The 12,134-nt window shown below is 42.0% G+C and overlaps 2 protein-coding genes across 2 annotated transcripts; both read right to left on the bottom strand.

Annotated features, from left to right (window-relative positions):
• Positions 1–1,459: 1,459 nt before the first annotated feature.
• On the bottom strand, positions 1,460–7,757 carry LOC100718061 (protocadherin beta-14-like). Its single transcript, XM_063232241.1, has one exon. It carries the CDS (start codon positions 4,507–4,509, stop codon positions 2,116–2,118), a length of 2,394 nt encoding a protein of 797 aa, XP_063088311.1. The 5' UTR covers positions 4,510–7,757; the 3' UTR covers positions 1,460–2,115.
• A 149-nt stretch (positions 7,758–7,906) lies between these two features.
• Positions 7,907–12,025, bottom strand: LOC111753695 (protocadherin beta-11-like). The gene has a single exon (XM_023560498.2). The coding sequence runs from the start codon at positions 10,722–10,724 to the stop codon at positions 8,331–8,333; it is 2,394 nt and encodes a 797-aa protein (XP_023416266.2). The 5' UTR covers positions 10,725–12,025; the 3' UTR covers positions 7,907–8,330.
• Positions 12,026–12,134: the final 109 nt, after the last annotated feature.

The following is a 12,134-nucleotide window of genomic DNA, read 5'->3' as shown; positions in this document are numbered from 1 at the left end:
TCCACTGTTCTCTGTAATAATTTTCCCCCTGTGAATATATACATATCCCTCATATCCCCTACACATATATAGCTTTCTTACATACCCACCCACACACATACATATAATGTTTTCCCTTGTCTTCCTCTAATATGTGAATTTATATATATATATAATATATGTGTATAGTCTACAAATTTGAAATATTGTGCACTGTATGGATATATCTATTTCACTGTGCTATAAGTTTTAGTCTTTTTTCTTTTAAACATTTGGGATTTACCCATGTGGTTCATTTGTTTTAATCACTGCATAATAATCCTTCACAAGTATTTTCCATATTGTACTGTGGACTGTTTCACTGACAGATACATATATGTATATACATTCTTTGCCTTTCCAAGATAAACATACTTATACAGATCATTTTACAAGGTGTGTAGTTTACAGAGTATGTACATGTTAAATTTCACTAAATATGATCGGAAAACTCTAAGCAGACCGTTCATGTAATTTCCTTGATATCCAAGATTTTTACCTGTATTATATGGATATAAACTGTGGGTTAAACATCATTTCAGTACTTTTATGACTTCGTGTTTCTCCTTTTAAAATTCCCTCTCCCTTTTAATAAATTCCTTTTCATGACACCTTTTAGGGGTTTTGGTTAACTCATAATAGTTATTTGAATAGTCAAAATGTTATTACCTCTCAGTAAAAATATTGCACTTAGCTTTTCCTTGTTATCTGCTAGTGTATGCCTTTTAAAATTTTGAGCTAGTAATATTTATCAATTTGAATTTGTATCATTTGTAGTTCAGTACTCTAGTTATCAACGTCTCTACCTATAATCTTCCACTGAATTGCCTGCTTATAGATTTGACACATGGTGATTTGAACACAGTGAAGCATATGTAAATCATGCAAATCTACTCCTTTATGGTTATCTAAGCAAGGACACAAAATATCGGTGGTCACATCCTCTCTTTTGCCTTCCATTTGTTGGTGCTAAAAATTGAACCTAGAGTGTCTTTAATGAATTCCAAGCACCTCCCTCACCTCCATTGACTTGTGGCAGGGATGGAAGGGTTTTTAAACCCAGGACCTTGTACCTCATAGGCAAGCATTCTAACACTGAATTGTAATCTATTTTTTAACAGTTTAAAATCTACATTTCAATTTTCAAAAGTTTTTACCTTGTACGCTTCCAATAGAAGTTTGTTTTGCTCAGGAAAAGATTCTGAACTATTTCCTATTTTAGTAAACAGCATAAAATAACACAAAAACTAGCAAATGTGTTGTATTTGAAGGAAAAATTAGCAGTGTCAAAAACCACTATATTTGAGGATCCTCTTCCACAAAAGTAACAACAGTTATGTGAAAATTGGTTAAGAAATTAATTGCATCCAATATGGTCATTTAACTTTCTCTAAAATTGAGTCATGAAAAACAGTGTATAAAAGCTCTGAATATAGAGGGATAGCATCTTTTTAGTCTTTTAATGTACAATTTTTTTACAGAAAATACAACAGCTCAAGAAGTTTCCACCTAGATTTAAGATTTTTATATTTGTTTTGTCAGATTTGACGGTGCACAGAAATAAATTATACATTGTGACATTTGTTTTCAATAGTTTAGTTTGTGTCTCCAAGTGATTAAGATTATTGTTTTGTATAAAAATGCCATTATTATAATGAATTACTCAATTCACATAGTATTTTTAACAAAAGAAATGAAAGAAAAGCACAGATTATATTTTTCTAATACAACTATTAATAAAAAATTTAAAGCAACAGTAAGAAAAGCACAAGAAATAATAAAGCATGCATCTATACTACAAACTAAAATTGATTACAGATTAGAGTATCCACATGTGTGTCAAGATTAACAAAAGTTTTTAAGCCTAAAGGAAATTGCTCTATAGAATCTTGAATCCAAAACGATTGCCAATTTCTCCTTTTGCCCCAGATTTTTACTGGGGTAATGGATTTGAACATTGGCGATAACTGCCTTAGAAATTTTGAACAAAAACAACATCAAAGCTATATCTGACATGCAAAATTTTCCTCATGACAATCAAATTCTACATCCCATTAAGTGAGGGATAAATAGAAACATTGAATCACAATCAGTCCACTACTGGAACCCAAAACTATTCCTGACAGCAACATTTCCTTCTGTTTCTTCCTCAGCCCTCTGGGGTGGGAGGCTGGGGAAAAATGGTCTCAAGAATTTGAACTCACCAGTCCCAGAGTCTCCAGTGAGACACACCTCATACTGGTAGCTGTGGGCCAGCGTGCCCGCCCCGCTGACGTCCAGCAGCTGGCCCGGAAAGGGGCCCTCGGGCGCAGGGCAGCCAGGCAGCGCGGCCCGCCCGCTCCTCCCGCACAGCCTCAGCGCCACGAAGAGCAGCAGCCAGCACAGGAAGAGCGACGACACCGAGGCCAGCGCCACCACCAGGGGGCCGGTGAGCGGGTCGGCCTGCGCGCGCTCGGCCGCCGCCTCGGGCCCAGGCAGGTGCGGCTGCGAGAAGCCGTCCACCAGCAGCACGTGCAGCGTGACGCTGGCCGACAGCGGCGGCTGGCCGTTGTCCCTGACCAGCACGAGCAGCCGCTGCCTGGGCGCGTCGCGCTCGCCCGGCGGCCTGGCGGTGCGCACCTCGCCGCTGTGCGCCCACACGCTGAACAGCCCGGGCTCGCTGGCCTGCAGCAGCTGGAAGGACAGCCAGGCGTTCTGGCCCGCGTCGGCGTCCACCGCCACCACCTTGGTGAGCAGGTATCCGGGCTGGGCGGCGCGGGGCAGCAGCTCGGTGCAGGGCGCGGACGCGTTCTGCAGCGGGTGCAGCACGAAGGGCGCGTTGTCGTTGGCGTCCAGCACGCGCACGCGCACGCGCGCCTGGCCGCTGAGCGGGGGCGCGCCGCGGTCGGTGGCGCGCACGCGGAACTCGAAGGCGCGCAGGGCCTCGTAGTCCAGCGCCCGCAGCGCGAACAGCTGGCCGGTGTCGGCGTTGATGGACACGAGCGAGGCGAGGCCCGGGAGCGGGTCGTGGGGCGGCGGCAGCAGCGAGTAGGTGAGCTGGGCGTTGGTGCCCGAGTCTGAGTCTGTGGCGCTGACGCTGCCGATGTGCAGGGCGGGGCTGTTGTTCTCGGGCACCGAGAGGGTGTAGGAGCTTTGGGTGAAGGTGGGGGCGTTGTCGTTGACGTCGGAGACCAGCACGGTGATGGTGTGCTGGGTTTTCAGCCTGGGCGTCCCCAGGTCGGTGACGGTGATGGTGATGTTGTACTGGGCTCTTTCCTCTCTATCCAGGGCTCTTTCAGAAACCAGAGTGAAAAAGTTTTTGAAGGTTGGTTTCAGGATAAAGGGGAGGTCATCTGGAATAGAACAAACCATCCTCCCATTGTCGCCAGCATCAGGATCTCGCACCGTAAAAAGGGCTACAAGGGTCTCTGAGGCATTCTCTGGAATCATGTTTGTAAATGAAGACATGATCACTTCCGGTGTGTTGTCATTTATATCTAGCACTTTAATTAGAAGAGTACATTTTTCTGAAAGACCCCCACCGTCTGTTGCCTGAATATTTATAGAATAAGATTGAATGGTTTCAAAATCCAGTTTTGATTTCAGATTAACTTCTCCAGATAGTGAATTGATTTCAAAGGTTTTACGAATATCTTCTGATGCATGAAAAAATGTGTACGATAATTTCCCATAATTTCCTGTATCTAAATCTTTGGCACATATGGTGATAATCCAGGAGCCAATAGGCATATCCTCTAAGACCTGTACCTCATAGAGATCCTGAGAAAACTCAGGGGAGTTGTCATTGATGTCCAAGACCTTGATGAGAACTAGTGTTGTCCCAGACCTGGGTGGAGATCCACCATCCAGTGCTGTGAGTGTTAGTCTAAGCTCAGATTCCATCTCATGATCTAGCACTCTATGTAGAACTAACTCTGGATATATCTTTCCATCATCACCATCTCGAATTTTAATATAGAAATGAGAAGTAGGGCTAATTGAATAGTTTTGAAGACTGTTGTTTCCTACATCCAAATCTTGAGCACTTTCCATTAAGAATGTTGTTCCAATAGTTGTACTTTCTGATATTTTAATAAGTATTTCATTGTCCAGGAATGTAGGGGAGTTATCATTTATATCTCTCACATGCAACTCAGCCTGAAAAAACTGTAAAGGGTTTTCCAGTACCACTTGAAAATGCAGTACACAGGGCTCGCTGGAGCCGCACAGCTCTTCTCTGTCCAGTTTCTCATTTAAGAGTAAATCTCCCGTAGGCAAATCAAGGTACAAATGCTTTTTACTATCATCACACACTACCTGGGCCTCCCGTGAGGACAGCTCCTCTAATCCCAGCCCCAGGTCCCTTGCCAAATTAGCCACAAAAAAGCCAATTTCTCTTTCTTCTGCTACCGAATAGCGCAAAGATTCAGTACCCGCCTGAAACAATCCTAGCAAAACAAAGAAAACCAGCACTTGCCTTTTCTGTGGAGTGACCACTCCTCTCATCTGCATGGTTCTTTCAGACAGCCTTTTTCATGTATATGTGTGTGAAAAATGTAAGTTCAGCCCTATGTTTAGAAGGTGAAGCTCTGATTTTTTTATGGGAGAGCCCTGCAAAGAATGTAGCCTTGCAGCAGCTCCATTAATGCCTCTTTTCGGAGTGGGTTTGACATTCTGTGTTCCAGTAATGGAGCCCACGTTGCTAGCTATGTACAATTTTCTTCTTATCCTGTAGCGCCACCATGTGTCTCTATGAGTTTTTCCTCTTTGAAAAAGAAATTGATAAATCAAAAGCAAAGCCCTATCATATTTTGTCTTTGGAATACCTAATTATTTGTAATAGGTAAGGCTTTTAAAAATATAACTACAGCAGCACTATCACAATCAACAAACTTAGCAGCATTTTTATATAATTTTCCTCTGTATTTGGTTTTCCCAAGTTCTCTCCAAAATATTGTTGGTTTGTTTGAATCAGAATCCAAATAATGTCTGTATTATGCATTGAATTATCATTGCTTTGAATGCTTGACACAGAAAGATCCATTAAAATATACTGAACTGAATAAATAATATTTTATCTAGACTATTTCATAAGTGTTACAAAGAAATATTTGTAGAATCCAGTCAGTTGTAGTTACATCATTCATTTTTTCAGTTAATATATACCAGATTAAGAATGCATAAAGTTTATTAAATACATCAGGTATAGGAGTGCTAGACCCTTTCTTTTGGTATTAAAAATACATATGTAAGGACATGACCCAAGATAGAGATAATATTTGTCTTTATGGAGATTGCAGGTTAAAACATTTGACAAAGCAGTAATCAAAATGTGTCATAATTATGCTCAGGTAAAGATTAATATAGAAAAGAAAACTTTCCTGAGTCTTAGGCAACCACGGATGTGCTTTCCATCTCGATAGATTTGCCTAGTTTGACCATTACATATAAACAGAATCATACAATGTGATATTTTATGATTGGCTTCTCATTTTGCATGTTTTCAGGTTCAATTCTGTTGTTCTTCATTCCACTTTGTTGCTGAACAATAATCTCTTTAAAATAATAAAACAAAACATTTCTATCATGTTTATGTTGCATAATATATATATATATATATATATATATCAATTTTACTATCGTGGTTTAAAAGTTTTAAAATCAATGCTTATTATTTAAAATAATCCCTTTACCCATTTGTTGATGGACCATTGAATTGTTCCCAATTTGGGTTATGAATAATACCTGTATGAGCATTTTTGGATAAGTTGCTTTGTATAGACCTATATTCTTATTTCGTTTTGGCTACATACTTTCTGAGTCCCAGAGTATCTACGTGTATAACATTTTGAAGAGTTGCCAAGCCGTTTTCCAAAGTTCTATAACGTATTAAATCACCAGCAGCAATGTGTAATCACCAGTACTATCATATCCTTGTCAGCCTTTGCTGTCTTCTCTTCTTGATCTTAGCTAGTCTAGTGTGTATAAATTGGTCATTTTTACTTTTTTATAATCTTTTTTTGGAACAGGGTCTCTCTATGCAGTTCAGACTGGCCTTGGGCTCACTTTGTAGCCCGGGCTGGACTTGAACTCACAATGATCCTCTCGCCTCAGCCTCCCAAATGCTGGGATTACAGGAATGTGCTACCACACTGGCTCCCATTTTTACTTTTTACCTTTGTAGTCTATATATTTTTCTAGAACACTGTAAGATTTTATGTCTGTTTAAGCTAGTAATTCTTAATATCTTCCTTGCCAAATGTATAAGGACAGATAATAATCATAATACTTGACTGATTTACTAATATCTGTTTTTGTTCCCTATGTAAAAAAGCTTTCACATAAAGGACAAAATATTGCTCCTTTATTCATTACCAAAAATAAAATTTAGAATTTAATTAGTCCACATGGCATAGCTGACTTATTTTCTTATTTCACTTGGATGCCAAGATTCCAAATTGGTCCACACAGCTCACCAGACTGATCATGAAATAATGGCTTTCAAGAGATATAAATATTGGGTTGTCTTGAATATATTAGAGTTGTACTTTCAAGAATTATCAGTTGGCTAACATCCCCTCTAAAATATTAAAATAAACTTTAAATCTATCTTCAAGAGTCAGTTTTTGGCATTGAATCTAGACTATAGAATTAGAAGTAATCACACTTTATTCTTTTTCACTTATTCTTTTTTATGCCAATTGTCTGTCAGAACACTCTCCCATACACTCTAGCTCTGTGATTATTTATTTGTTCATCTATACTTTTCCTTCTAGACCTTAGACTTTTTGATGAAATTTCTTTGGGAAACTTCCTCTCATAAACACCGATGCCCCCCTCCCCACCCCAAACACGGATGCCTGCATGGAACCAGGTTATTAGCAAAAATGGTTGGTCGATCCTCATGCAAGGTAAGACAAAACTTCCTAGGATGGACTGAATATCTCTTTCAAGTTAGATACCAAAGGTGTATCTTTTGTTATTTAGTGCTCCAAATATATCACGCTTTTGTATCTCCAGGAAAAGCATTTATTAAAATTTGTATTGCTACTCATTAATAGGTCATGAGGTCAATTGACTGGACTAGGACCACATTTAAAGATTAAAACGCTGGGGATTTAGCTCAGTGACATAAGCACCTGCCTTGCAAGCAGGCGGTTGTGAATTCGATCCCTGGTACCGATAAAAATGAAAAAGACAAAAAAGAAAAAAAAACCCAGTGAAATAATATGAGCAGTCATGTGTGTGATGCATCACAAAAAACTAAGCATTATTTACTAAACATTTCTATTATGTTTGTATGTTGCATAAACATATATAGCAATTTTACTATGATGGTTTAAAAGTTTTAAAATTACTGCTTATGGTGTATATTTCATGCTAAAACACTGACAAAAACACACACATTCGGACACAATCCTGCTTTATACTATACAATTATTACTTGGGTGCTTTTGTTTGACTTGGTCTCATTCCATTTTTATAATATTTGTAACATTTGTAAGACACGTAGAAAATGACACTGTCCTACTCCAAAATTCTGAGTGGCCATGATATCAGCAGCCTTCAGAATCATTTTACAGCACAAGTGAGGAAGAAACTTGTCTTCTTCTTTCTCCTTCCCCTCTTTTATCTCTCCTTTTCGTTTCCCCCCTCTTTTTCTTCTCATTTTTCCCAACTATAGAGATGAAACCTAGGTCCTTGTACTGTGTGATATGCCCATAGTTTTTTTTTTTTTTTGGCTCTTTCTAACCAATATTTTATCTTTACAGTATATAGTATATGATTTCAAGAGTATTTTCAATTATCACATTTTAAATGTTAATTAAAACTAACACAATAGTTGAAAATCACAATCACTATTAAGCCACAAGGAAAACTTATAGACAAATGAAGAAGAGCTTTAAGATTTAAACTATTTTCAATGATTTATTTTACCATAAGCATAAATGTGAGTGCAACTTCAATAGGAGAGACAAACATGAGCAAAGATAACTTTTATTTTCTCAAGAATTTCTAAAAAAGCAAACACTCCTGAGTGGCAGAATAAAATGACTTAACTACAAATAAAGATAAACAATTATGTAACACCAAAAGCTGGGGAGACTTGAGCTTGGGGTACAGTTCCATGGTGTAGCATAGTACAAATACCGTGGGCCCGAAGTTACATTTGCAGCACAACTTATAAAAAGTAGAATTAGAGTTTCATAAGTTATGAAAAACAAAATTCAGTGGGAAAATCCATTACAAAAGGAAAATCAAAGCTATACCTAGAGGTGAAATTTTTCTCCACGACATCCACATGCAGAAAACACAGCATCAAAATGAGACCTCTAGGAGAACCCTAAACTGTTCCGGACAGCAGGTTTTCCTTCTGTTTCTTCCCCAGCACTCTGGGGTGGGAGGCTGGGGAAAAATGGTCTCAGGAATTTGAACTCATCTGTGCCAGAGTCTCCAGTGAGACACACCTCATACTGGTAGCTGTGGGCCAGAGTGCCCGCCCCGCTGACGTCCAGCAGCTGGCCCGGAAAGGGGCCCTCGGGCGCAGGGCAGCCAGGCAGCGCGGCCCGCCCGCTCCTCCCGCACAGCCTCAGCGCCACGAAGAGCAGCAGCCAGCACAGGAAGAGCGACGACACCGAGGCCAGCGCCACCACCAGGGGGCCGGTGAGCGGGTCGGCCTGCGCGCGCTCGGCCGCCGCCTCGGGCCCAGGCAGGTGCGGCTGCGAGAAGCCGTCCACCAGCAGCACGTGCAGCGTGACGCTGGCCGACAGCGGCGGCTGGCCGTTGTCCCTGACCAGCACGAGCAGCCGCTGCCTGGGCGCGTCGCGCTCGCCCGGCGGCCTGGCGGTGCGCACCTCGCCGCTGTGCGCCCACACGCTGAACAGCCCGGGCTCGCTGGCCTGCAGCAGCTGGAAGGACAGCCAGGCGTTCTGGCCCGCGTCGGCGTCCACCGCCACCACCTTGGTGAGCAGGTAACCGGGCTGGGCGGTGCGGGGCAGCAGCTCGGTGCAGGGCGCGGACGCGTTCTGCAGCGGGTGCAGCACGAAGGGCGCGTTGTCGTTGGCGTCCAGCACGCGCACGCGCACGCGCGCCTGGCCGCTGAGCGGGGGCGCGCCGCGGTCGGTGGCGCGCACGCGGAACTCGAAGGCGCGCAGGGCCTCGTAGTCCAGCGCCCGCAGCGCGAACAGCTGGCCGGTGTCGGCGTTGATGGACACGAGCGAGGCGAGGCCCGGGAGCGGGTCGTGGGGCGGCGGCAGCAGCGAGTAGGTGAGCTGGGCGTTGGTGCCCGAGTCTGAGTCTGTGGCGCTGACGCTGCCGATGTGCAGGGCGGGGCTGTTGTTCTCGGGCACCGAGAGGGTGTAGGAGCTTTGGGTGAAGGTGGGGGCGTTGTCGTTGACGTCGGAGACCAGCACGGTGATGGTGTGCTGGGTTTTCAGCCTGGGCGTCCCCAGGTCGGTGACTGTGATGGTGATGTTGTACTCCGCTGTGGTCTCTCTGTCCAATGTTTGCTCCGTTTCTAGGGTGTAATAATTCTTAACTGAAGTTCTCAGCACGAATGGTAGATCTTCTGGGACAGAACAAACCATTCTCCCATTGTCCCCAGAGTCTCTATCTCGGATACTGAAAACCAAAACTACAGTCTCAGGTGAATTTTCTGGTACTGAATTGGTAATTGAAGATATGGCAATTTCCGGGGCATTGTCGTTCACATCCATCACCTGAACTCTGAGTGTGGATTTTCCAAAAAGCTCTCCCCCATCTGTAGCCTGAATGATTATGGAGTATGATTCAATTGTCTCAAAATCCAAGGATGCCGTTAAACTAACTTCTCCAGACTTTTGATCGACTTTGAATGTTTTTTGAATATCTTCTGATACATGAGAAAACGTGTATGTGATTTCCCCATTTATTCCAGAGTCTAAATCCCCTGCTGAGACAGTGACAAGCACTGAACCAAGGATGCTGTTCTCTGGAATCTTTACCTCATAAAATGGTTGTTCAAACTCTGGAGCATTATCGTTAGTATCTACAACAACCACTTGAACCACGGCAGTCCCGGACCTGGGTGGGGACCCACCATCCAGTGCAGTAAGGATGAAACTGAACTGTGGCTGCTCTTCATAATCTAGTGCCTTGTCCAGAATTAACTCCGGATATTTCTGGTTGTCTGGATTGACTCTCATTTTAGTGTGGAAATGAGAGTTGTTACTTATTATGTAGGTTTTTATGGCATTGTTTCCTACATCTAAATCTTTTGCACTCTCTACTAAGAACACAGCACCAACAGGACTATTCTCTGGGATTTTTAGGAGTATTTCTTTCTCCAAGAAGATGGGAGAGTGGTCGTTTATATCCTTGACCTGAAGTTCAATTTGTAAAAACTGCAAAGGGTTTTTCATTAACACCTGGAAATGCAATACGCAGGGCTCCGTGGAGCCGCAGAGCTCTTCATGGTCTAGTGTTTCCATTAAGAGCAAATCCCCGGTATTTATGTCCAGCTTCAAAGGCTGTCTGTTATCATTAGAGACCACCTGAGCCCCCCGCAGGGACAGTTCACCCACCTCCAGCCCTAGATCTTTTGCCAAATTGCCCACAAAGGTCCCGCTGGGCATTTCTTCCTCCACCGAAAAACTCCCAGGCTCAGGGTCCCCCCGAGATATTCCCAACAAAGCAAAGAGAAGCAGGACTTGCCTTGTTTGCAGTGTGCCTTTCGCTGGATTCTCCATAGCTCCTTTACTGAGGACTTCCTGCAGAATGGCCTCAGCTCCACGATGCACTTCTAGGAATTGTGTTTTTTGAGTAGTCCACTAAATCTTTGGAAGCCTAAGGATTTTTAACCCTGTAGAATGGCTTCTAGGTTTTGTGAGGACTTTATCTTTCTGCCTTCCCCAATTCTCTGTGTGCACAGTTTCCCAGCTTCCTACACTGTATTTCCCGAGGATTATCCTGCAGCGCCACCATGTGTCTCCACAGATTTTCACAGTCTCTTTTGAAAGCTTACTAAATTTTTGTTCACATTCGTGTGCTCCAGAGACAAATATTTAAGTGATTAGAAATATATTTGATCCTTTGTAATCATTGTTTTATGTTTTCTATAGCCTATGACAATGTTATATTTGTTTTAAGCACTTATTAAATGTCCTTCTCCACTCTCTACACAATTACTGTGTTCGGTTAGGAATATATAAATACAAGATGTGATTGCTGGTTGCTAGGAGTTTGTAACCTTTCTGAGAAGCCTATAAACCTGAAATGAGGATGTAGCTGACTGTCAATATGAACAAAATCCTTTCACTACTTGGTGGTAAGAGAAAAAGAAATGTCCATAGTTCACTTCAGAAGATCTGTCAGGGAGTGTGAAACTGGGTTAACTGTGAGACAGTACAGATTAGAGAAAGTTGTAAAAAGCACACGAAGACATTATGGAGATTTCCTTAACAGCAGTGAATTGTGAGCTGGTAGAAAATGAAGTGAGATACTGGTGTAGAACACATTATGCAAATCCATAATTTGATTCAAGTTTCTCATAATTTATAAGAAATATTTAGTAAGTACATAAATGGAAATATACTCTATTTTTGACAAGGTCTGGCTATGTAGTTCAGGCAAAGCTTGAACTCATGGCAATCCTCCAGCCTCAGCCTCCCTTGTGCTGGGATTACAGGCATGCATGTACCACTATACTCTGCTATGAAACTGGTTAGCTTCATTTAAAGCTCTTACTACTGGAACTTGTTTCTCTCAAGTTTTCAAGATTCATTCCATCAATAACTATGGTTAGGTGCCTTCGTTTTTCAGGTGCCAAAAGTGAGAATGATTATCTTTTCCAAAGGGAACAACATTTTATTCTGACTAGACAAACATCATGTTTCTGCTACAGAAACAATTATTGTTTCAAGAGGTATACCATTATAAGTGGAGCTTTTAGAACCAGAATCAGAAAATCTATCTTTAACCTTTATTTAACCTTCTGTAGGAGTATCTTTGAAACTTGGAATGGTTTTGGTCATAGCCAAAGTGCTACATAATAATAGAATAGATGCTAGGAGATGATCAATGATGTTCATTATAGGAAACTTCAAAATCACAGTAAGAATAAATGGCAACTTTGCACTTAAAATGTTAAACTCAACTTA

This window comes from Cavia porcellus, unplaced genomic scaffold, assembly GCF_034190915.1.
Source record: "Cavia porcellus strain 051 isolate PalLab524CR breed Dunkin Hartley unplaced genomic scaffold, mCavPor4.1 scaffold_21, whole genome shotgun sequence".
NCBI lineage: Eukaryota > Metazoa > Chordata > Mammalia > Rodentia > Caviidae > Cavia > Cavia porcellus.
This window is presented reverse-complemented; position numbering and strand designations above follow the sequence as displayed.

Excerpts from the sequence above, each read along its gene's own strand:
- LOC111753695 (XM_023560498.2), bottom strand. The coding sequence starts at position 10,724 with ATGGAGAATCCAGCGAAAGGCACACTGCAAACAAGGCAAGTCCTGCTT.
- LOC100718061 (XM_063232241.1), bottom strand. The coding sequence starts at position 4,509 with ATGCAGATGAGAGGAGTGGTCACTCCACAGAAAAGGCAAGTGCTGGTT.